Here is a 27,562-nt window from a genome sequence, read left to right on the forward strand (position 1 = left end):
TTGAAACTTGGAGAGTGGTAAAATTTTTCCCAGCAGAATGTCTACAATAAGAGCGATAAAGAAAGACACAGGGACATCAACATTTAAGGAGTAGGCAAACGACAGGGAGTCTATGAAAAAAAGTGACCTAATGGGAAAAAAAAAAAGTAAAATTTAGAGTTGTCAAGGAAGCTGAGACAGAAGAAAGACACATTTTTGCTTGATTCTCTAATTTTCTCTAGAAAAAAATGTGTCTAGTCATAATTTTTAAAGGCTCTGGAGATGTCTGAAAACTCTATTAAATCTGTCAATTATCAGGGTCAATATGAACCTTGGAGAGAGTGTTTCTTCTGAAGCCATATTGCCCCAAGTTACCATTATCAAGTATTTTTGAAACATACTTGACTATTTAGCTTGAAAACAAATCATATCTTAGAATGAAACAGACATTATTACTTTATGTATATATGTGACTGCATGATCAATATGATTCTACAACATATATACTCAGAAAAATGAGAAATTATTTTTTTTAATTTTATTTATTTTTATGTTGTGCTGAGGATTAAACCCAGTGCCTCACATGTGCTAGGCAAGTGCTCTACCACTGAGCTACAACTCCAGCTCCGGGTTAGCAAGGATGGTGGAATGTGATGAACATCATTATCCAAAGTACATGTATGAAGACACGAATTGGTGTCAACATGTTTTATATACAACCAGAGATATGAAAAATTGTGTTGCATATGTGTAATAAGAATTGTAATGCATTCCGCTGTCATTTATTTTTTTAAAAAAATCAATTAAAAAATGAGAAATTATATCCCATCTATGTATGATATATCGAAGTATATAAATGCCTTCTATTGTCATGTATAACTAATTAAAACAAATTTTTAAATTAAAATAAATAAATAAATCATATCTTTTTATTTTGCCTTGACCCACCATAATTTTCTTTGTTACGATAATCTGGCATTGTACACACAAATTATGATTATCAAATCTTCCTGTTCCTTTTGCTATCCGTTTGACTGAATGTTAACTCTTATATCTCAAACTGAATGACTTGTTTAAACTGTTCATGACAAAGGTGGCAAAATTACAATGAATTGATCTGCACATTTCTGCAGTTTAACAGAAATTCAAATCATTAGATCTGCTCTACCAAAAAAGATTTTTCTCAGATCCCTATGCTTCAAATATGCTTAACAATAAGAAGCCATCTGTATTCTATTTCCAGATGTCCTTTATGGTAGATGTCAGCTTCAATCATTGCATGTACTTTTGCCAAAAATTTTCCCACATCTGCCTTAGCAGCTGCTAATTTCCTATCCCATGAATGCAATTCACAACTCCCTTTCCTCTTGTCTTTTGCATGTGTTACATGACTAGGAGTTGTCTTTCAATGAATGTAAAAAGACATTGTAAGAGAGTGGGTATAATGAGATGTCTATATGCATTGACCACTGAGAGAATTTCAATATGGATTTATCCAAGATAGAGTTATAATTCATTCCTCTATAAATAAACAGATAAATACAAATCTAAAATCTGGTTCACAATCTCCCTCACCATGGATGTTCTCACCTGAGGCTGTGCATTCTGAATAACTGACAACAGTACAGTGGCATTTGACCAGACTCTGCTGTGACATGACCTTGACTATAGTTCCCACAGTCTGTCCTAAATTCTTGCTCCTGCCCACTTCCCAAGCCTCAGTCTCTAGCTTTCTGTTGATCTGATGATTATGAATCCATTACATCCTCTTAGAAAGTCACTTAGTTTCTGTTGCATGCAACCCAGAATGCTGACTGATGTACCACATTTCCTATCCTGTATCTTCCTATCTGGCTTTGGAAAAATCTCACAATGATATGTGGCCTCTACGCTAACTTTTCTCTTATTTATAACTTTATCACTTGATAGCTTTATTTATGTGTTTCTTGGGCACTTCCAATCCAGTATATCCACAAATGAATTCATTATGTGCCCCTCATCCACATGTTCTTTCTCCAGAAGGCACTTAGTGAGTGACTGGAATCACAGTTTACCGAGTTGTACAGGCCACAACCCTATTAAGCTCTCCTGATATCTTGCCCTCCTTTATTTCCAGAGTCAATCTTCACTTAATCTAGTTGCATTCTTAAAACAGCTCTTATGTGTATGGGAAGAGTAAATGCAAAAAGATTCATCAAATAACAAAAATTATACATATTCCTGACAACTACAATTATAGGCAATGTATTCTACAAATATTATTTTTTAGTTTAATGGAGAAAACAACAATTTTATCTTGGAGATTTCTACCATTGTTAATGTCCTCAGGTTAATTACAATGGGTCAAGAATATAAAATTTAGAAAGTATAAGTAAATAAGGTCCCCATAAGTATCAATAAAAATTTAATCTTTCTCTTTCAAATACATATAAATGTTTAAGCTTTTGCTTTTATACACAAATGCATTCATGCATACACATACCACATATACTTCATGAAAACTTATCTTTCACGTTTTAACATAAAATGTATGTTTTGATTAATGTATGTATGTTTTTTTCAGAGTCAAATCATGTTCTATAATGATTGTATCAAAAGTTTTATGAGTTCTCACTCAAAAAAAAAGCTGGAACAAGTCCATTCTAATGTGATGTGTCATCTAGAAGAGGCTGCAGAACTAGTAGTGTTACATACTAACACCTCTCGAACAAAAACTGCACTAGGAGCATTTCTTACTCTTTATGTCCACTGCAGAGATATTGTGATGGATCTACTACTTACAAATGTCTTCAATGCAGAAGATTTTGAGTGGACGAGGTAAGTAGATATAAACTATAACTATACACATAATGTCTCACATATATATCTTTAGGTAAATCCATTCTCTAAATTTTGTCAAACTCAAGTTTTAATTTTCAGGGATTTGCTACCCTATTCCTGTACTTTCTTATCTCTCTTTTCTACCGTCCCTTCCCCTGGTTTTTACTTCTTTCTGCCTTATCTTTCAGTCTTTATTATCCTCTTTTGTAGTTGCATTTTCTCTTTTGCCTCTGAGCCAAGGAGCAGTTTTTTAATAGGTAGTGCCTCCTCTTTTCCCTGTGCTGTCAATTCTGGAACAGACTAGATTGGATAAACAAATTGGACAACATTTCAAGCTACCTCCCCAACTCAGAACCTCCTTTTCTCCCACCTAGAGTCAAAATATGAAATATGAAAGTATAGAAAAAGAGAGCCACTATCTTTGAGCATAAGATTATTATACTAAATGTGAAGTCTCAAACTTTTAAATGAGGTTACTTTCTAGAAGTTTTCTGGTTTTGCTTATGGTTGTATGTTCGCTCAAGTTAAGACTTTTGAAGGTGGTTGTAGTGAGACCATTTAAAATTTTTCTTTTATTTGAAATTTCATTTTAAAAATGTACTTGCTTTTGAAAGATTTCTTTATAATCTACCCTGTTTTATCAGAAAGGTTTTATGAAAGAGCTTATAAGGATATAAAATGACTGCATGATAGCATAGTGCAGTGAAAGAAGAAAAAAAAAGGTCAAAAACAGTACCAGTGAAGACATTTAGTCATTCTGTATTGTGCCTGCCTCCACTTTATAATTCAAAAACCAGAACATCACTCAGCTATTAAAAATGTTTTGAGATGATTTTTCCCATGGCATTGTTTTGATGTTTTTAAAAATATCAAAACTAAAATTTATTCCAAAAATATTCTTTCATGTGTGTTTATTTTGAGAAATAATGAGTCAGTACTGATGAAAACATAAAATAGAGTAAAAAATGCATACTGTAAAGTTATAAGTGGATCACAGATTGAATTCAAAGCCTGGAGAGGAGAAAATTGATCATTAACTACACAACTCATGTGTTCATAGGATAAATACAAATCAATTTCTCCAAAGTTCAATTATTTATCCTTAAATGATGTTATTAAAATTAATATAATAATTAATAATGTTAATATTAATTAATATTTAATGTTATACTTAAATAATAATAGAGTACTCTCAAGTACTCTAATGAGGATCCAGATTTAATGAACAATGCTTTCAATTGCATTCTTATTGGAAACTATAGTAAACTGCATAGAGATGGTTCTTACATAAATCCTCCATTTAGGCTGACATCACACCAAAACAGCAAGACTCACCAAGGTCATTTGCCTCAGAGGGAAGAGTGCTCTTAAGTTTATAGTCTTCTGTTGTGATTGGCAAAAGATGTGACTTACACAGTCAAAGGGGAGAAATAAAGAATGTCCACGCTGCTTCTGCCTTTTTCAATGCTTTATTCACTCAAATCACTCAATACAATTTCACTCTATTGGTTCTTTTTTTTTTTTTGAGATTGGAAACACTTTAGGCTCTTAATCAAGAAAACAACAATCCTTAATGCTAGGCACTGCAATAGACATAATCAATTCACAGCAAACAATTCTAGATTAATTAGTTCTAAGCACTGCAAACACTCTTAATCATAACAGGCTAATAACAGACATTCAATCTGTGTGCTAAATTCAAGTGTCAGATCAAAAGTCTCAGGCCTTAGGCTTTAAGTCCAGCAGATGCACACTCACTCAGACCATGGTGACCAGGTCCGGAACCAAGGCAGGCTTCTCCTGGGGTGGAGCTGATGGCCAGTTGAGGAGAGGGACGTAGGGAGAAGTGGCTGTGGAGTTTGAGAGCGTTGAGGACCAAGCAGAGGATCAGGCAAAAGGAGGTCAGTCCAGGTCCTCATCAGGCTCTCCAGCTTGTGAGCCTCAGTATTGGCTGGCTGAATGTCTGTTCATTTGCTCTATTATTATACTAAATTTTGGGACTTTTGACACCCCTTTCAATCCTTATAAGCTACCACTGGATTTCTCAGTGACATCATTTACCCTGGGGTTAAAAAACTGGTCTGGTGGTCCTCACCCTGATCTTTTTGCCTTTCCTCTTATTGGAAGACAGCCAGCCAGAGGCTTCACTCTGAGTTTATCAGGGTTGGGGGAAGTGACTTGTTTGTGCCTGAGAGCCGTACTGGAGGGCTCTGTTAGGTGTGCCTGGCGAGACTGCAGGTTTCAAACTGGAGTTTTTAAAATGGAGTTGCTTAGGCTCAGGCCAAAGGCCATCCTCACATCTTCCAAGTCCTAATATTTCATATCTAATAGTCATTGTCAAATTTTATGTCACTTTTCATTTAACATTTGGATTTCTATTTTTTAACCATTTTTAATCATGTTTCTGAATGTGAAAAAAATAAAAATAATTTTACCCAAATGTATGAGTATTATTAACAATATTGCTTTTAGACATTTGCAGTATAAATGGAATGAAAAGCAAAAGTTGTGTTACCTGTGTCAAGGAGATGCCAGTTTTACTTATGGCTATGAATACTTGGGCTGTACCCCAAGGTTGGTTATTACACCCCTCACAGACCGATGCTGGCTAACCCTCACAGCAGCGCTACACTTGAATCTTGGAGGCTGTACTGCTGGTCCAGCTAGTGTAGGAAAAACTGAGACTGTCAAAGATCTGGCAAAAGTAAGTAGTTTCTATATCCAGAATAAAAACATCTATTTTTGATTGTTGCCTTAACTTTAATGGCATCTAAAATTTACATCATTCCTACTGCTCACATGTTCACTGCGTTCAACAATCACATCTGTTAGTTCATACAATTCATTAATTTTTGAATGCCTATTGTGTGTGAGGACTTGGGATCTCAATAAGCTAACATATACTTTGTATTAACTTGGAGACTTACTATAGGAACTGACTGATACATAAACGATTAATATTTCTGTGTGTGTGTGTGTGTGTGTATGTCTGTGTGTGGGGGTAGTAAATGATGAAGGAAAAGGGTATAGTTTGTGACACTAGCATTTTATTTGTATATTTATGTAAAAACATGACAATTATACATGAATTAATCAACTATATGTAGCAATATGTATACGTTTGTACTATTTTGAGTTTTTTGAATAGCTAAATTTGGAATCTAATTCATCTTTTAATATTGCAAATATCTTCTCAAAAATTTAATAAAGACATTTGGTTACTCTATCATTTTTAATATTAGTATTTTTCGTCATATTTTAAGAAATATATTAAAATAATATTTTTGTTTTCCAGGCCTTAGGTAAATATTGTGTAGTCTGCAGTTGTTCTGAAGATTTGGATTATAAGGTAAAGCTTAAACATATACACTCAGGAAAAAAAATTTTACACATAAAACAATTTGTTAAGAAATGAAAAAACAAGAAAAATATTTATCTTATAGATATATAGATATTAATAGAATTATAAATATCATTAATTCTTTTAAACTATTAGAATACAAATCTAGATGTAGTAGAATCAAAATAGTATACACTTTGCTTTAAGTTCAATTGAATTCCTTAAAACAGTGGTTTTTAAATTTTTTTGACAGTGGGATTCTATTTGTTTGAATATTTTTTGGTTATACAGGGACACGATATCTTTTTTTTAAATATTTATTTTTTAGTTGGACACAATATCTTCATTTATTTATTTTTATGTAGTGCTGAGGATCAAACTCAGGGCCTTCCATGTGCTAGGCGAGCCCTCTACCACTGAGCCACAATCCCAGCCCAGGACACAATATCTTTATTTTGTTTATTCATTTGTATGTGGTACTGAGGATTAAACCCAGTGTGCAAGGCAAGCGCTCTGCCACTGAGCCACAACTCCCTTACATTGGGATTCTTTTTAAACAAAATTTTATATGGAACATGAAGATATAAAACAATTAAGAAAGCTAATTTATTTATTCAAAAGTTAATTATTAAGATCAATAAGGTAATTATGATTAATACAAAAAATTAGAACCTATATATGATAATTGCAAGTTTATGTTTGTCTTACTTTGTTTTAGTTGCAAATTATCTAGGACATCTCTAATAAGATCCTGAAGTATTTGTTATTAAATTTTAATATACTTCTGTGTCTGTTGCAAATTTAACTCAGTTTCCAAACACTGCTAATAGAGGGAAGATGGGGTTATTTTTATTTTCCGTGCTGGGGATTGAACCCAAGTCCTTGAGCATGCTAGACAAACACTCTACCATGGAGCTATATTCCCAGCTCTGCAGCTTGTTTTTCATGCTAATTATTGTCTCCCACTCTCCAAAAAAAACAATGATGAAAAAAATATCAAAATTTTGAATAAAGGCAAGATTGGATTTCCTGCTACCCATGAGAGGAACCAATTTTTATCTCCTTCCTGGTCTGAGGTTCTCTCTTGACTTTTCTTAATCCCTTTTTCTTCCCTTTATACAGACCTGGCAAATCTTAGGCATCTTGCATCCTGTATTCAGCCCATGAATTTGTTCAGTTTTGCTTGAAAGTGTTTTTGTTTGCTTTGCTGTTTTGTTTCAGGACTTTTAGCCTCTCACAGGACACTGTAGCATAGCATCTGGCCAACCCTGTCCTGCACCCTGACAACAGGCAAAGCCCAGTAACACCTACTGTGAGCTTTCATGAGGCTGGCTCCAATCTAACGCAGAATCTACCTCTTGTTTCATACTAGACCTGGTTTATTCATCTGTGTTATCTACCAGCAGCACACATAAAACAATTCACTAACTCTTTTTTTTTTAAAGAGAGAGAGAGATTATTTTTTTAATATTTATTTTTTAGTGGACACAACATGTTTATTTTACTTTTATGTGGTGCTGAGGATGGAACCCAGCAACCCGTGCATGCCAGGCCAGCGCGTTACCGCTTGAGCCACATCCCCAGCCCCAATTCACTAACTCTTAAGGAGTCTGTGCCTGCTCTAGAAAAGGAGACACCTACTGTCAGGCAGTTTTGACTATATACTGAATGTTGTCCTAAAGATTCTTTATGCAAGGGTGCAGCTCGTTGAGCCAAATGGGAGAAGTCTGAAGTCATCATCTATGTCCTGTCTGCCAGGTCCCTGTGAGCCTCAGAATTTGCTACTTCAGGCTTAGCTTTTTACAAACAGGTAAAGTAGTTGCTTATCTGAAATCTAAGCAACCACAAAAATGCCTGTGGGGAGGAAATATGAAAGGTATTTGATTGGTTTAAGCAAGATGGGAAGAACGTATGCAACTTAATACCCCAGTAAAATTCTTCATCATAATAATTTCTGTAATCAATCTTTTTCTTTTTCTTTTTAAAGATAGTAGAAAAATTCTTTTTTGGACTAGTTCAGTCAGGTGTTTGGTGTTGTTTCGATGAATTCAATAGAATTGATATGGAAGTTGTCTCTGTCATTGCCTCACAGATACAAACAATTAAGGCTGCAAAAGACAGCTATTCTGTCAGGTATGTGTTATTGGATGGAAAATAAGATATATATTTTGAATGGAAATTGATATACTTGTATTGTTTCTTTAACGTTAAGTGGTTTTTGGAGGGGTTTTTTGTTTGTTTATTTGCTTTTTGTCCAATAAGTGTTTGGGTATTTGGTTAGTTGATTAGTTACTTTAAAACACATATAAAAAGGAATGGCATGTACCTGGCATGTTTCCTTTGTTCTGCAAATAATGTGAAAATATATATAACTGTAATTTGCAAGCCAACTTAGAGGTATCCAAACTCTTGCTCTGAAACAGTCTCTGGAGCTACCAGGACTCTGATGGAAATATATCCTAGTTACTTTGTTTTTCAATCTTAAGTTCTCTTATTGCTTTTTTATCTTGGGATATGTCATTTAAAGAAACAAAACAAAAGTTATAAATATTTATTTCTTTAATTCTACATCCTTTTTAGAAAGGCATACTAGTCACATACCTGAAGCCTCCCACCCATCTTGTCTCATTACTCTGAATTAAGGTGCTTTTATTGAAAACCTCTGCAATAACAATTATTAGTAATATAAGCAAAATTTTTCTCTTTAGATATTTATTAGGAAATCACCATTTACTTTACAGACAAAAATGGATTTGTGGGCTTAAAATTTCTATTTCATTTCTAACTCATGCTAATGGATACTAACTTGTGGTTTTATTCTCATGGATTTTCTTCAAACTGTTAAAGCTGGTGTTATCAGGCTTCACAAGTTTATGGGGGGGATGGGGCAGGTGTCATAGCATCCCACATCTCATCTTCTCTCTATCTCAGCCTCTGCCAAGTTTCCCCCATTTTTGTCCAAAGTTTCCCCAGGTTTGTCCCAATTATTCTTTTTTGCAGGTTTTGACAACTCTCTTTAGTATCAACTGTCAAAAAATAAAATTTTTATAAAAAAACCACTACAGGATTTCTCTTCATTGTCTCTACCACTGGTTCCAAATTGACATAAATACCAAGGGTTTTATTTCACAATGGCTCGAAAGTTTTAAAATGGGGAGAGGGGACACTTGGGAGGTGGGCTGTGTTCCATGCTGAAGTAGGGACTCTATGCTGAGTCCCACTCTGTTATCCAGGCACAGCTCTTCATTCTTTATGGGTCTCATTGGGTTCCTTTCCCTGTGTAAGTCTATTCATTCAGATGAGTAACTTCCAGCCTTAGATCCCACAAAGCTCCTCAGACTTCTTCAGACATGATCAAATATGTCTGAATCCCCAGCAAAGGGTCACAGTTTGGCTCAAATGAGCCTCTTACTTCTCCTCTTTCTTTTACTATTGTTCATTTCAGTATGTTCTATTTGGATTTAAATGTAACATATCCATAAGAAAGTTCCCAAATTCATTTGTAGTTTTAACATATTTCATCCTAGAGAAAACAGTTTTAGTTATGAATACTATAATGTCTTATAGATTTGTACTGGGTGGAAAAGAAATTCGTATCAATATGTCTTGTGCAGTCTTTATCACCCTGAATCCTGTGTAAGTATCAGTGAATGTGGTGGGAGTGAACATAGACCAAAATCCTTTTCTTAAATCTTACCCACAGATGGAGTTGTCTGGCATTGTATATATATCATAACTCTCTACTGCCCTCTGACCTCTCCCTGGTGGTTATAGGGAGTCAGGTTGGGCAGGTTCATTAAATATCTGAATACTACCTTAGTTCAGGAAATCAGAGGGAGCTGATATGAATTGTGGAATTGGGCACAGAAAGAAAAGATAACAAGCCAGGCTGCTCTGTGAGATGGAAAGTACAATAAAAACCATCTTAGCAGTGATGCATGCCTGTAATCCCAGCAGCTGGGGGAGGGTGGGACACTGAGGCAGGAGGATTGAAAAGTTCAAAACCCAGCCTCAACAATTTAATGAGGCTCTAAGCAACTCAGTGAGACCCTGTCTCTAAATAAAATACAAAAAAAGGGCTGGGGATGTGGCTCGGTGGTTGAGTGCCCCTGGGTTCAATCCCAAGTACAAAAAAAAAAAAAAAAAGAAAACAAAAAAAATCTTATAAACTAATCTTGAGATAGAGGACACATAGAAAGCCAATAAAATGGGGGGTATATATTTTATGTGGCCCCTTATTTGAACTATTGAAAAATGGTGGGCTTATTGTTGTTTTCTTTTCCTTTTAAGCTCTGGAGGTCGAGTAGAACTCCCAGATAATTTAAAATCTCTGTTTCGCCCAGTGGCTATGATAGTGCCCCACTATCAAATGATTATTGAAATAATACTGTTTTCATTTGGTTTCAAATCTGCAAAATCAATCTCTGGAAAGCTAGCTAGCCTTTATGAATTAGCTAGCAAACAGCTCTCACAACAAGTAAGTAACTTATTTTCTTTATATACAAATAACTTTAAATAAGACTTTACTGGTATTGGCTAAGGAATGACCTGGGGACCATACCACATAAGTAGAGCTCAAATTTCTATCAACATATCAAATCAAATACAAAATGCAAAACCAGTCAAGATTCCAAACCTGCTCTCCAATATCTGGAAAGAATGATGGAACAACTATTATCTCAAATTATAGACTGCTGTCTCTATACAAGAAAATTAATATCTAGAGCAGTGTTCTCAGAATTTATTATGCATCAAAATAATTGGAGGACTTGTTAAAACACAAGTGCTAGGCCTAAACCCCAAGTTTCTAATTTTCTATGTCTGCTATGAAACAAACGAATTTTCAAGAACATCTCAAGTGCTACTGACATTGCTGTTGTGAGAACCACATTTTGAGAATTATTGTTCTAGGATATGAGTATTTGTTTCTAATCTAAGATGGCTTAGGCAGATAATCACATTTCTCTTTTTAATATTCTTCCAATTCCTCTTTCCAGTTCAGAGAAAACTTAATTCAGATGTGAATAGGTTTTCACACTTGTTATTCTTTCTTTTAAGAAAGAGACTTTTGCTGGGCATGGTGGCACATGCCTGTAGACCCAAGTACTCAAGAGGCTAAAATAGGGGCATTGCTTGAACCCAGAAACTCGAGACCAGCCTGGGCAAAATGTAAGACCCCAGAGGATAGGATAGGAAAGGAAAGAAAGAAGGGAGGGAGGAGGAAGGGTTAGCTAGAGAGGGAGAGAGAGAGGTAGGAGGGAGAAAGAAGGGAGGAGAAGGAGGAGGGATGGATGGAGAGAGGGAGGAATAGAAAAGAAATGGACTTTTAGGAGCACCGGTTTGCAAGAGAAATGAGAACATTGGAAGTAGAATTAAGGTTTCTTGGAATCATATTGCTGCTTCCCTTTACAGTATAGATAATCAGTAATCTATGTAATTGTTTTCAAATTGTTCTATTTTTTTCCTTGAAAACCTCTAATAACTCAAATATTTTACTGTTTGATAGGATCATTATGATTTTGGCCTGAGGTCTCTGAAGAGAGTTTTAATAATGGCTAAAAAGAAGAAAGAAGAGTTTAAGTGGTTAGTTGAAATTTGAATTTAATGTTAAGTCAAAGGGAGTTATATACCTATGGGGAAATATTTTGTAGAATTTTAAGTTAAAACAGGGAACAGCCAGAAAGTCACAGTAAAACGTGGTAGAGGTTATTTAAGAATATGAAAGAAGAGGAAGTAAAATATGCAAAAATTGCTGAGTATCTTTCCCCAATAGAATACATTCTTTTTAAAAATGTACTTTACATTTACATAATAAAATATATAGGGAAATGAAAGACCCCATTTAGAAGAGCAATAACTTAATGAGAAATAGAAAACTTATGTGAACATATAATCAGCCCTCTGTATCCATGACTTCTGTGTCCAGGAATTCAATGAACAGCAGATTTTAAAATATCTGAAAAGGAAGATTACATCTGTACAGAAAATACATAGTTTTTTTCATGTCATTATCCTCTAAATATTATAGTATAACAACTACTTAATATAACATTTACATTGTATTAAGTGTTACAAGTAATTAGACATGATTTAAAGTATGGAAGGATGTATAAAGGTTATATGCAAATACTATGACATTTTCTATAAGGCACTTGAGGATTCATGGAATTTGGTATCTTCAGGGGTTCTGGAACAGATACCAATGGACCACTGCACCAATATGAGAAATGTATAAAACCTGTTTGAGATAAACTTTATAATGTGACTGAAGGGCAGAAGTAAAAACATAAATGACTGAATAGTACAACACATTTCTAGTATTATAACATCTGAAAAAAACTTAACATCATAAATATTTAAATACTCTAAATGTTAATTTATGAATGAAAATGCTACCTGAAAAGGGTCTTTAAATTTGTTTTTAGGCAAGTGGATCTTAAGCTTCACATGGAAAAATAAACAGAACTAGCTAGAAAAAATATTGAAAAGCAACAGCAATAAAGGAGAAATATCCCCCTAACAATTAAAATATGTTATAAGGCTGCAATAATTAAAATATTGTGGTACTGCCTCAGTGTAGAAAGACCAGAAATAGAACTGTATTCTTTGAGCATTTAATACATCATAAGCCTGGAGGCAAGAAAAAATTATTTAATGAATATTATTGGGGAAATTACCCAGCCATCTAGATTAAGATGAAGTTGGAACCATGGTTCACATTATTTACCAGGATAAACTCTACAAGGATCAAAGAATTTAAATGCAAAAAAAATTAAAACATAAAAATAATTGAAGGGCTGGGGTTGTAGCTCAAGTGGTGGAGAGCTTGCCTTGCATGGGTGAGGCACTGGGTTTGAATCTCAGCACCTATAAAAATAAAGGTGTCTATCTACAAATAAAAATATTTTTAAATATATATTAAAAGAAACACAATGTCCTTTGTTTCCTTAGAGTACAAAAGCATTTAAAATTCAGTCTCAAAATCCAGAAGCCACCAAAGAAAGGATTTTTAAGTGGCTAAAAGTACAGTTTATGAATTTAAAAGACAAATGACAAACTAGGGTAAAAGATAATTGCACATAGCAGTGATTGCATTAAAATCTGGGTAGTCTAGGATAAGCTCCTCTTAAGATTCTTAATCACATCTTTTTCCATATAATACAATACTTATTCTTTTGTCATGTTAGATGATATTCAAGGTTTCTAGGGGTTAAAAAGTGAGTATATCGTTGAGGGTTATTCATGTTTCTATCCACTACAAGCAGTTTTCTCCCTCTTTCCCATAAAAGAGTTTTCCAACTCTCCTCTCATTCATAAAACAAACTGTTCAACAGTTAGAGTCCTAGGAAAGACTTGCTTGTTAACATCTGGAAAATTAGTATCTTTTCAAGTATACACTTTTAGCATTTACAAGACTTACCACAGTACTGAGCCACAAAGGAAGTGTCAACTAATTCCAAAGAACTGAGTAAAATAAGTAAATGAGTAAAATAAGATTACATTAGTCATCCTTTACTTGAATCTTTAATTAGATGTTAATATTCATTTAAGGGCTGGGGATGTGGCTCAAGTGGTAGCACGCTCGCCTGGCCTGGCATGCATGCGGCCTGGGTTCGATCCTCGGCACCACATACAAATAAAGATGTTGTGTCTGCCAAAAACTAAAAAATAAATATTAAAATTCTCTCTCTAAAAAAAAAATTCATTTAAACCAGAGGGGCAAGGTGGCATATTATCATGAGACAGCATTTCTCTTAGCTACCCAGAACTCAAACAGCAGAAATATTACATCTCCCCAAGGCTCAGAGTGAAAAGTCCTGAGACTGGAGGGGCAGTCTGCCCTAGCCAAACCAGAGACTGTTTGACTCATTAATCAGATATTTTAAAAAAGAAAACACCTCTCCACCAGAGTTTATCAATCCTCCATTTAAAGCTGATTCAGGAGCCATCTTGGGACTTCCTTGTGGTAGAACCTACAGAAATAGATATGTGAGTTTGCAGCTAGGTCTGTGTGAGTCTCTCTGAGCCTAGCAAACCTGTGGAAAGTCAGAAACTGGGAGCATTTCACCCAGGGAAACCAGTTTAGAGGGGCTGGAGAGAGCTGGGCTCTCCCCAACTTCTCAAGTCCTGAGGTTCATGGGGACTGATGGGTCCATTTATGTGGGTGGGAAGCTGGAAGAGGACATTTTGCTTTCGGTTCAGCCAGCCAGCTGGTCCAGCACTCACCAGGTCCCAGCACCAGCCTGGTCCCTGAATCCCTCCCCAGTTCAGCTAGTCCCTGAGACCCACCAGGTTCAGTATCAGTCTGGCACCCAACAGGGCCCTTGGCGCCCCACTCCATAGTTTCCCAAACCCACCCTGGCCCCTGACTTGGCCCACTGCTTTCAGCTTTGCAGCCAGCCGACAGGTCCCAGTGCCTGGCCTAAAATCCACCTGGCATAAAACAGGTGGGTCTCTTATGTGACCGGGCCTCAACTTGCCCCCAAAGAAGGAAAATCTCCCAAGAAGGTAAATTAGGAAGTCTAAAACTCAAACCTTCAACACAGCAATACAATAAAAGGAAGGAGACACAATCCATGGCCCGTACTTGCAAGGTTTGATCATACCTCAAGAAGAAGTAAAAAGAAAAGCAGGTGGGCACAGTCAGTGAACACATACAGAAACTGACTATTTTGTCCACCATAATAGATATGACTCCTTAATTTATTGACATTTAACAAAAATTCTCTTTGTGTTGTTGTGGCTTGTTTGTTGTGGCAGCATTTCTGTTTTGTTTTTTGATTTGGGGGTTCCATATTGGATTCTTGTTTTATTTAAATGACTACTGACTGATTCAAGGACTCCTACACATATTCATATTTGTTTCTCTATCCTTATTTTTCTTTTTTCTTCTTTCTTTTATTTTCCTTTCTTTCATTCTTTTTGTTGTTGTTGTTGTTATTTTGAGTTTTTTCAAGGTGTTATTTTCCCATGCTCTGTATTTTGAGGGTTAGGGCTTATGATTAGCTTACTTTGATTTTGTTTTGTATCATCTTTATCACTGCTCTGTCTCCCTTGTTTTCCTCTCTCATTTCTCTATTCCTGACACCCAAATTCCATTCTCTTTCTCCTCCTTTATATTCTATTTTTCATCCCCTTTCAAACTAACAAACATATCCTAAGTTACCACTGCATCTGCCCTATTCACCCTTTGACATTGCAAACACTTTTGTACCCTCCTATCTCTTCTTCTTCACACATACTCAACTCTATCCTTAATACTTCTTAATACTAATTGAAGTGTATAACATCTACACCTACCACCAATGTCACATCAATAATTAATACAGTGGAAAGCATACACAACACTTATTGTTTGATTTTAAGCCACATATAATACATGATAATGTACTGTTTTTACTGATGGAAATTTCTGATCCCACTGCCCCTACATATTGTACCAATTATATTGGTATGAAAATAAGAAAAAAGGATCAAGGCTACTGCTATATATTATTTGCATACATTGTTGCTATCATTGGGCTCCCCTGCCCCAATCTGTGAAGTACTAGTAACATAAAGTGACATTTTAAACCCATAAGGTATAAACTCTACAGCGTCAGATCCATCTAGATAAACATGCAGACACAAAAATCATGAAAAAGCAAGGAAACAAACAACCCAAAATACCTCAACAGTAGACTCCAATGACACCATAGAGGAGAAAATGTCAGAGATAAAATTCAGAAAGTTCGTGGTTAAATTGATCTACAAAGTAAAAGGTGACATAAGAAATAAAATCAGAGAGAAAAACAAGAATCAAAGAACATTTCAACAAAGAGATAGAGATCTTGAAGAAGAATCAGAAATCCTCAAAATAAAGGAATCACTAAAACAAATTAAAAATTTAATTGAAAGCATCACTAATAAACTAGACCATTTGGAAGACAGAGTTTCAGGCAATGAAGACAAAGTATATAATCTAGAAAATAAAGTTGACCCTGGAGAAAAATGTTAAGAGACCATGAAGAGAAATTCCAACAAATATGGTATAACATGAAAAGGCTAAACTTAAAATTTATTAGGATAAATGAAGGCTCAGAGATATAAACCAAAGGAATATGCAATCTTTTCAATGAAATAATATCAGAAAATTCCCAAACCTTAAGAACAAAATGGAAAACCAAAGACAAGAGGCTTACAGGACCCCAAATATACAAAATTACAACAGAGCTACATCAAGGCACATTATTACAAAAATACTTAACATACAGAATAAGACAGAATTTTAAAGGCTGCCAGAGAAAAGCAACTGGTAACATTTAGAAGGAATCCAAACCAGCCAATTTCTTTTTTTTTTTTAAAGAGAGAGAGAGAGAGGAGAGAGAGAGAGAGAGAATTTTTAATATTTATTTTTTAGTTCTCGGCAGACACAACATCTTTGTTGGTATGTGGTGCTGAGGATCGAACCCGGGCCGCACGCATGCCAGGTGAGCGCGCTACAGCTTGAGCCACATCCCCAGCCCTCTCAGCCAATTTCTAAACCTAGACCCTTTAAGCTAGGAGGTATTAGAATAATAAATACCAAACTCTGAAAGAGAATGGAGGCCAGCCACAAATACTATACCCAGCAAAATTAAGTACCGGGCTGGGGATATAGCTTAGTTGGTAGAGTCCTTGCCTTGCATGCACAAAGCTCTGGATTCAATCCCCAGCACCATACACACATACCAAAAACAAAAACAAAAACAAAAAAACGCTATAGAATTGACTATGAAATAAAAACCTTCCATGATAAACAGAAGTTAAAAGAATTTAAAACTAGAAAGCCCACAAACCCTACTCAATAATATATTTTGTGAACAAGAAATGAAAAATAAAACTGGAAAACAGAAAAGGGGGCCAGAGCTGTGGCTCAGCAGTAGTGTACTTGCCTGGCATGTATGAAGCACTGGGTTTGATTCTCAGCACTGCATATAAATAAATAAAATAAAGGTCTATCAACAACTAAAAAAAAATTTTAAATACCAGCAAAGGTATTAACAACAGTAGAAGAATAGTTAATCAAAGGAGAAATTAATTCAAATTAAAAACCCAAGATAAAATGACAGGGAATAAAAATCACTTCTAAATAATAACATTGAATCTAAATGGCCTAAACTCATCAATCAAAAGATATAGACTGGCAGATTGGATTAAAAAAACAAGATCCAAAAATATGCTGTTTCCAAGAGTCTCACCTTATAGGCAAACACATCTACAGATTGAAAGTAAAAGGATGAAAAAAAAACATATCTTTTCACATGGATCTTGTGAACAAGCAGAGGTTTCTAACATTATATCAGATAAGGTGTAATTCAAGCCAGAGTTAATTAGAAGGGACAAAGATGGTCATTTCATACTCCTTAAGGGAATTATACATCAACAAGACATAACAATCATAAATAGTTATGTCCTAAACAATAGAGCACCTACATACATGAAACAAACCTTTCTCAATTTCAAGAATCAAATAGACCACAACATAATAATACTAGGTGACTTTAACACACCTCTCTTATCACTGGATACATCCTCCAAACAAAAACTAAACAAAGATGCTATAGAACTAAAAAATACAATTAATAATTTAGACTTAACAGACATATATAGAATATTTTATTCATCAATGACTGAATACACTTTCTTCTTGGAAGAACACAGATCCTTCTCTAAAATAGACCATATCTTAGGCCACAAAGCAACTCTTAGAAAATACCAAAAAAAAAAATAGGGATAATACTTTTCATTCCATCAGATAATAATGGAATAAAATTAGAAATCAAATGATAAAACAAAAAATAGAAGCTACTCTAACACCTGGAGACAAAATAATATGCTATTGGATGACAAATTGATTGTAGAAGAAATTAGGAAGGAAATAAAAAGAATAGTTATAGGTAAATGAGAATCATGACACAACTTATCAAAATTTCTGGAACACTATGAAGGCAGTGCTAAGAAGAAAGTTCATTGCATTAAATTCATTCATTAAAAGAATAGAAAGTCATCCAAAAAATGACTTAACATTACATCTCAAAGCTCCAGAAAAAGAACAACAAATCAACTAAAAGCAATAGAAGACAGTAAATAACTAAAATCAGAGCCAAAGTCAATGAAATTGAAGCAACAGTAACAAAAAAAATTCAAAACTATACACAAAACAAAAAGTTGGTTCTTTGGGAAAAACAAATAAAATTGATAACCTCTTAGCCAAGCTAACAAGGAAAAGAGAGAAAACTCAATTCACTGAAATTTATGATGAAAAAGAAAATATCACAATGGACACTCCTGAAATGCAGATGATAATCAGAAACTTTTTTGAAAATCTCTATTCCAATAAAAGAGAATCATGATGACATTGATAAATTTCTAGAGACATATGACCTACCCAAATTGAACCAGAAAGACATCAAAAATTTAAATGAATCAACTTCAAGCAATGAAATTGAAGATGCCATCAAAAGCCTACCAACAAAATAAAGCCCAGAACCAGATGGAATCTCAGCCAAGTTCTATCAGACCTTCAAAGAATAACTGACACCAATTCTCCCCAAATTATTCCATGAAATAGAAAAGGAGTAAACCCTTCCAAACTCGTTCTATGAAGCTAGTATCACCCTGATACTAAAATCAAACAAAGCACGTCAAAGAAAGTAAACTTCAGATCAACATGAACAAAGATGCCAAAAAGTCTTAACAAAATTCTGGCAATCACATATAAAACTTATTTAAAAGATAGTACACCACAATCAAGTGGGGTTCATTCCAGAGATGCAAGCCCAGTTCAACACACAGAAATCAATAAATGTAATTCATCACATCAACAGACTTAAAGACAAGTATCATATGATTATCTCAATAGATGCAGAAAAAACATTTGACAAAAAACAACATCCATTTATGTTCAAAACACTGGAAAAACTAGGAATAGTAGGAACATACCTCAACATTTTAGAAGTTATATATGCTAAACCTAAGACAAACATCAATCTAAATGGAGAAAAATCAGAAGCATTTTTTCTAAAAATTGAAACAAGACAGGGATGCCTGTCCAGTTTTCCCAGCACCTTCTATTCAATATAGTCCTTGAAACCCTAGCCAGAGCAATTAGACAGAAAAAAAAAAGTAAAGGGATATGAATAGGAAGAAGAGCTCAAACTATATCTATTTGCCAATGACATGATTCTCTATAAATAAGACTCAAAACAGTTCACCAGATTCTTAAACTAATAAACATATTCAGCACAGTAGCAGGATATAAAATGCACACCCATAAATCAATTGTGTTCCTGTACACCAATGATGAATCAGATAAAATAGAAATCAGAAAACAATTCCATTCACAATAGCCTCAAAAGAAATAAAATACTTAGAAATCAATCTGACAAAAGAGGTAAAAGACCTCTTCAATGAAAACTACAGAGCACTAAAGAAAGAAATTAGAGAAGACCTTAGAAAATGGAAAGACTTCCCATATACTTGGATAAGTAGAATTAATATTTTTGAAATGGCCATACAGATTTAATGCAATTCCCATTAAAATTTCAATGTCATTCCTTATAGAAAAAGCAATCATGAAATTCATTTGGAAAAAATAAGAGACCCAGAATAGCCAAAGCAATTTTTAGTGAGGAAAATAATGCAAGAGGCATCACAATACCAGATCTTAAATTATACTACAGAGCTATAGTAACAAAAATGGCACAGTTGGCACAAAAGTAGAATTAAAGATCAATGGATTAGAATAGAAGATATAGAGATATACCCACATAAATACAGTTATCTCATACTAGACAAAGATGCCATAAATATACATTGGAAAAAAGATAGCCTCTTCAACAAATGGTGCTGGGAAAACTGGAAATCCATATGTAGTAGATTAAAATTGAACCCCTATCTCTCACCCTGCACAAAACTCAACTTGAAGTGGATCAAGGACTTTGGCATCATACCAGAGACCCTGTGCATACTAGAAGATAAAGTAGGCCCATACTTCAGATCCACTCAGGAACAGACTAACTCAATAAGACTCCTAAAGCACAAGAAGTAAATCAAGAATCAATAAATGGAATGGTATCAAACTAAAAAGCTTCTTCACAACAAAGGAAACAATCAAGAACATGAACAGAGAGCCTACAGAGTGGGAGAAAATCTTTGCCACCTGCACCTCAGATAGAACATTAATCTCCAGGATATACAAAGAATACAAAAACTTAACACCAAAAAACAAATAACCCAATTAATAAATGGGCAAAGAAACTGAGTAGTCACTTCACAGAAGCAGAAATAAGAATGGTCAAGAAATATATGAAAAAATGTTCAACATCTTTAGCAATTAGAGAAATGCAAATTAAAACTACACTGAGATTCCATCTCACTCCAGTCAGAATGGCAATTGTCAAGAATACAAGGAACAATAAATGTTGGTGAGGATGTGGGGAAAAGGGCACACTCACAAATTGCTGGTGGGACTGCAATTTGGTGTAACCACTCTGGAAAGCAGTATGGAGACTCCTCAGAAAACTTGGAATGGAACCACCATTTGACCCAATTATCCCACTCCTCAGCTTATACTCAAAGGACTTAAAATCAGCATACTACAGTGATGCAGCCACATCAATGTTCAGAGAAGCTCAATTCATGATAGCCAAGCTATGGAACCAGCCTAAGCGCCCATCAACAGATGAATAGATAAAGAGAATGTTGTATATATACACACAATGGAATATTATTCAGTTATAAAGGAGAATGAAATTATGGCATTTTCTGGTAAATGGATGGAATGGAGAATATGATGCTAAGTGAAATAAGCCAGTCCCCGAACACTAAAGACCAAATGTACTCTCTAATATGGGGATGCTAACCCATAACAAGGGAAGATAAGGAGGGGAAGTATAGAAGTTCATTGGATTAGACAAAGAGAAATGAAGGGAAGAGAGTGGGGATAGAAATAGGAAAAATAGTAGAATGAATTCAACATAACTTTCCTAAGCTCATATTTGAAATTGTAATGGTTTGAACCCCATGTATGTATAATATGTCAAAATGCACTCTACTGTCATGTATATCTAAAAACAAATAAAAAATTGCTAGTAAACTAAAAATTCATTTAAAACTTTCATTGTTTATTCTTAAATTAAAACAATATCATATGTCACCTTCAAAGTTAGTCTTTTAGTGAAGAGTTGCCTTTATACTGGACAACAGCATATTGCAACAATATTATATTTATAAAAGCCATTATCTCTTCATGTATGTATTTAGCATTTGTGCCCCAAAAAGACACTGGACTCCCTGATTTTTTTCATTTTCTTTTAAAATAAAGGAAGATCTGTCTTGGGAAAAAATATGAAAAGGTCAAGGTTGGTCCCTAGGATATCAGCTGGGAAGTCTGGATCTCCTTCCCTCTGGTGTGGTCCTTTAACGTCAGATGGACTTTTGTCCTTTCTCTACCAAAACACATTCAGAATAAAGAATGAGAGCTTTCTTCTCAGGGGAGCATAAATGACTAACATGGGTTCTAGCCAATATGAGGTTTCCATTGTAATAGTTGAACTTGGCCTTCAAAGTCAGACCTCAGTAAATTCCAGGTCCAACACTCAGCAGTTGTATAACACTGGCCATGTTAATTTTTATGAATATCAAGCAAACTTCCTGCAAAAGAGTACTCAATAAATGTTAGCTATTTTTTATTATGAATCACAGACCTAAATACAAAATAAAACAGTACAAAAACTTTCACCATGCTGGGAGTGTAACTCAGAGGTATAAGCACTTTCCTAGCATATGCAAGGCCCTGGGTTCAATCCACAGCACTGAAAAAAAAAGAGGAAGAAGAGGAGTAAAAGGAGGAAGAGGAAGAGGAAGAAATTATCAACTATCACCACAATCCTGATAGAAACTTTCAGATAGTTAATAAATAAAGAATGGAAGGGACATTTACATAGAGAAAACTCTAAAATGTTTCAAACCTCCTGTAGTTACTTATTGTCACTTTGATTACTAGTTTAATATATACTGAAATGTTTAATGTATAAAAATAGTGTTTTTTATGAACCCACTTTTGTTAAAAATAACAGAAGACTCAAATAGAAGAGGCAATTTGTTGCTTCATCTAATTAGAAAATTCAGAGGTGGACCAGGATAGGATTACTTGGATTAGGATTTCAGTTTAATACCTGAGATATCCTTAACACTGCAGTTCCTTACTGATGGAACTTCAGACTGGCTGCGGTTGGGGTATCTCATATACCCATACCATTGGACTGAAGTCCTGAACTTCACTCTGAATGGACAGATCCTTTCTTTCTCCTCTTGAATGTTCAGACTTGAGCTGAGTTTATGTTCCTTAAGCGAATATTTGTAATGCCACATAACTTGATTCTCCATACGTTCTCCCAGTTATGGTTTTGTCCTTCATCCTTGGCAAATTAGACGCAGATATCACATGGTTTGAACATGACGCTAGTAAAAATTAAAATAGTACATTCCAATAAGGGTGACAACAGTGACAGTATCGACAGCCAGTTACCAGCAATAACAGAGGCAGTGAGCCATTCTAGTGCCAACATCAATGATGAATTGGTGGGACAGACACTGCAGACTGGATCTGTTAATGGTAGCAGTCATTTCTTCACAAGTCTTATAGCATAATTTTGGCCAATGTTCCCAGCTGCATAGCCTGATAGCCTGATTCTAGTACTAGAGATTTTTTTTTAATAAATCAACCTTTTCACTTCATATTAGACTAAATTAATTTTGTTATTTACAACCAAAAACCATTACTGCTCGTGCCCATCCGTGAATCAGTGACTCACGAATGGCTTTAATCTTACTATTCTAGACCAGCTCCCTGGAACTGGGTACCTGATTAATCCCACCCAAACTACATGGCTTCTAGTAGTGAGGCAAAGGGAGAAAGGTTATTGGGACAGCCACTTCTAAAAACGACAATGTAATGTCAGCAAACTTGCTAACTTGTCCTTTATGTTTTTCTTCAACCATTCAAGTGACACCAGTGATAATCCTTCTGAAGTAGATGAAACTACAATTGTTATAGAGGCCATAAGAGAATCTAGTTCATCAAAATTCATTCCTGAAGATGATGCACTTTTTGAAATGATTATAGGAGATTTTTTTCCTGGAGTGATTGTTTCAAAAGTAAATCAACTTGCCTTGGAGGTAATAAGATCTTTGAAAATCATCACAGATTATTTAGTTGTGGAATATCAATTTATACTAAGTGTGGATTAAATATACTATGTTCTTCCTGAAATGCTCTATTTATATTATAATAGGGGAGACAAAAATGGAGACATGCATATCCTTTTAGGGAAAAGGAATTTTAGACTAAATGTAACTGTTTAGACAAGGAGAACTATTACATTTTTCATTCTCAATTTTCTCATCTTTCAAATGTTGATGTTGTGTTGGTTCTTCCTACTTTGAAGAGGTATTTTGAAAATCAATTTAGAGTCAGGTGCAGTTGCACAGATCTATAATCCCAGCAGCTCAGGAGGCTGAGGCAGAAGGATTCCAAGTTCAAAGCCAGCCTTAGCAAAGTAGCAAGGTTGTAAGCAACTTAGTGAGAACCTGTCTCTAAAAAATAAAAAATAAAAAGATCTGGGGATGTTGCTTAGTTGTTAAGCACCCCTGGATTCATTCTCTGGTACCAAAAGAAAAAGAAAATCAAATTAGTTCAGAATTATGAAAAAGTTATTTTGCAATCATTAAAACTATGTTATAATTATAGAGCCCTTTATTGTTTCTTTTACTTATTTAGTCTCATAGCTATTGTCTTGGTTTCGTAGGATATCAGTGTTTTTGTTTCTAATACTATTGTATAGCATCCTACCACTCCCTGAATTCTAGTATGTTTCCATAATGCCACCAGATTTGCATCCCTAAAACATAAGTTTGGTGAAATTAAAAAGGCCAGGGTGGATCGTTGTTGCTTTCAGTACAAAATCAAAGTAAAGTATTTTGACTTATAAAAGCTTTTACAATCTGGCTGCACCAGGTTGTCATTTGAATATATTCTGTCCTTCCTTCCATTTCCCCTCTCCTCCCTGTTCTTTCAACCACAAACTTCTCCCTGTTTTCTGCTTTCCAACCTTTTAACAAGTTTCAGGCCATTAAGCATATTTATTCCTTTCCCTCAGACTCTATTTGGGGGGATGTTGTTTCTTAAATTTACTTTAGAAAATGTGATTTAAACAGTTTCATAATTATTCTTTTAAAAAAATATATAATTGGCAGGCTATTTGTAAAACTTTTTACCCAAAAAGTACAGAATAAATATTATTTTTGAGCACAATGAGGAACTTAAAAAAGAAAAAAAAATGAAGATTGAGTCAGGGAAAATTAGACTTGATAGAAATAATTCAAAAGCAGAAATTATAATGAATTAAGTTGCACATTATATATTGTACTACATATGCATATAATATGCTTTGATCATATCCTCTCTCCCTACCACCTTCTCTTGTCCTCTTTCTTCCCTTATCCTGGTCCCCCTACCCTAGTAGTCCCTATTGTACTTTCATGTCATTTTAAAATTTTTTTATTCTTTTTCCAGCTTCCACATATGAGAGAAAACATGTGGAACTTATCTTTCTGAGACTGGCTTATTTTGTGTAACAGTTCCAGCCATTTACCTACAAATGACACGATTTCATTCTTCTTTATGTCTGAATAGTATTGCACTGTGTGTATGTGTGTATATATATGTATATATATATATATACCACATTTTCTTTATCCATTCATTCATTGATGGGTATCTAAGCTGATTCCATAACTTGTTTATTATGAATAGTACTTCAATAAATATGGGTATGATACTTTGCTGAATTTGTTCAGGAGTGGATCATATGGTAGTTCTATTTTTAGTTTCTTGAGGAAAAATAACTGTACTAATTCATATTACCACAAACAGTGTGTGTTTCTTTTTCTGACTGGGTGTGAGATGGAATTGCAAAATAGTTTTGATTTGAATTTCTTTGATGGCTAATGATGTTGAACATTTTATATATACTTATTGGCCATTTGTAGTACTCTCAAGAAGTGCCTGTTCAGCTCATTTTGTATATTTATTGGTTGGATTACTTGCTCTTCTGGTGTTAAATTATTTTAGTTCTTTATATATTCTGGATATTAATCCTGTTTAGATGAATAGCTGGCAAAGATTTTCTCCCATTTTGTAGGCTGTTTCTTCACTCTGTTCATTTTTTTTTTTTTCTGTAAAGGAGTCTTTTTAGTTGAGGGCATTATATTTGTCAATTCTTGCTGTTGTTTCTTGAGCTATTTGAGTCCTATTCAGGAAAACATTGCCTGTACCAATTTTCCCTACATTTTCTCTAGTAGTTTCAAAGGTCTTGGTATAATTTTAAGGTCTTTGATCCATTTTGAATTTATTTTTGTACAGATTGAGAGAGGGGGATCTAGTTTTTTTTCTACAGGTATTTTTCCCAGCACCATTTGTTGAAAAGGCCATCATTTATTCAGCATGTTTTTGGCTACTTTTTTGAGAATCCGATAGCCATAGATGTTTGGGTTCATTTCTGCTCTATTCCATGGTTGCATGTTTCTGCTCTTGTGCTAATATACATGGTGTTTTGTTACAATGGTTCTTTAGTATGTTTTAAAATTAGGTATTATGATGCCTCCAGCATTGTTCTTTTTGCTCAGGATTACTTTGGCTATTTAGGGTTTTCTGTGCTTCTGTGTGAATTCTCAGATTGCTTCATCTAGTACTGTAAAGAATGTCTTTGGTATTTTTGTGGGAATTGCATTGAATCTATAACTCACTTTTGGCAGTATGACCATTTTAACAATATTAATTCTCTAAATCCAGAAACATGGGAGGGCTTTCCATATTCTGGTGTTGTTTTCAATTTTTTTCTTAAGTGTTTTATAATTTTCATTGTACAGGTCTTATCTTCTTGATTAGGCTTACTCCTAGGTGTTTTGTTGTTGTTGTTGTTTGTTTGTTTGTTCATTTTCTGATTCTCTCTCAGCAAGTTCATTATTGGTGTATAAAGAGCTACTAACTTGTTTGTTGATTTTTGAATTCCTGATACTTTGATGAATTTATTTATCAGTTCTAAGAATTTCTTGGTAGATTCTTTAAGATTTCTTAGGTGTAGAATCATGTCATCTGCAGATAGGAATAATTTGACTTCATCATTTCCTATTTGTATCCCTTCTCTCCCTCTTGCCTGATTATTCCGGCCAAAGTTTCCATTACTATATTGAATAAGAGTGGTAAGAGTGGGCACTCTTATCCTGTTCTTGATTTTACAGGAAATGCTTTTGGTTTTCCCCCATTTAGTATGATATTGGCTTTGGATTTGTCAGACTCAGATTTCTGAACTGCTGGGATTACAGGTGTGTGCCACCACACCCAGCCCTTGACCATTTTTAACATCATTCTTTTGAATTCTTTGGTTTTTAATCCATTTCAATATCTTTGAAAGTCAGTTACTAGAGAAATATAAATTTTGAGAGAGTCATGTTGCTTTGTTTTTTTCACATTTCTTATGTTTCTACGTTGAGATTCGTATCTCTGCTGGGATGGATCTCTCTTCCAATTTTATGTGTGGGCCCTCTTAAGGAACAGCTGTCTCTTGATTATGTGTCCTGGGGTGTCATTTGGTTGTATAGTGTTGTGTTTAATTCCATCTGGACTTTGTACTAGTTTCCTTGTTACTTCTTGGCTGTGATTAGGAGGTTTTGACATAGATCATACTGGGTCAGAACCCGAGGGTCACATTTTCCCTGTAGTTGAATCTCCGGCAGTTCCGGTTGTATGTTATAGACAGCAGAAAATGTGAAGATGCCCTCTGTGATTATCCCACCTATCTTATCAGCAGTATACCGTCTGAAAAGGCATGGGAACAACCTATATAAAGGTCCCTTGTAGGTGCAGTCTCCTTAATCTTTGTGTTGTTTTCTCTCTGCTGAAACTAAGGGGGTAGATGTGCAGGATCATGTCTTCAGCCTCCAGTCCCAACCATGCCTTCTTAGGGCTGGGTTGTGAGCAGGAACTTTTATATCTCCTGTTTTGTTGAAATATTTGTTAAGGTTCCCCCAGCAGAAATGCATTCAAGGAGTGTTTCTCATCACACACCCAGGGCTAAGCTAATGCTGAGTATTACAGCACATCTGAGTCTCCAGAACCCTTTGTGAAAGCCATTCGGAAGTCAGAATAACTCTGCACTGGGTCAGGAGGCACAGGCAGGCCTTCTACAATCCACCACCACAACTCTGACACTCTGAGACCCAGTTCCCATGTGCCTGCTCAGTCCCCTGTTCTTCAACAGGTCACCAAACCACCAGCTTAATGGGGAAGTGAGTTCCATTTTCTTCTGTGTCATTAACTGGTCATCCATTCATTAAACA

General features: G+C 34.9%; 1 protein-coding gene across 1 annotated transcript in view; it reads left to right on the forward strand.

Moving 5' to 3' along the window:
* The window catches only part of Dnah14 (dynein axonemal heavy chain 14), a 322,525-nt gene that overhangs the window by 121,306 nt on the left and 173,657 nt on the right, over positions 1-27,562 (forward strand). Inside the window, 8 exon segments of the mRNA XM_078022909.1 lie at positions 2,543-2,796; positions 5,272-5,503; positions 6,095-6,148; positions 8,127-8,272; positions 9,707-9,775; positions 10,430-10,616; positions 11,646-11,722; positions 23,170-23,341. Of these exon segments, the coding sequence (XP_077879035.1) occupies positions 2,543-2,796; positions 5,272-5,503; positions 6,095-6,148; positions 8,127-8,272; positions 9,707-9,775; positions 10,430-10,616; positions 11,646-11,722; positions 23,170-23,341 (1,191 nt within the window).

This window comes from Ictidomys tridecemlineatus, chromosome 10 (assembly GCF_052094955.1).
Source record: "Ictidomys tridecemlineatus isolate mIctTri1 chromosome 10, mIctTri1.hap1, whole genome shotgun sequence".
In the NCBI taxonomy this organism is placed as follows: domain Eukaryota; kingdom Metazoa; phylum Chordata; class Mammalia; order Rodentia; family Sciuridae; genus Ictidomys; species Ictidomys tridecemlineatus.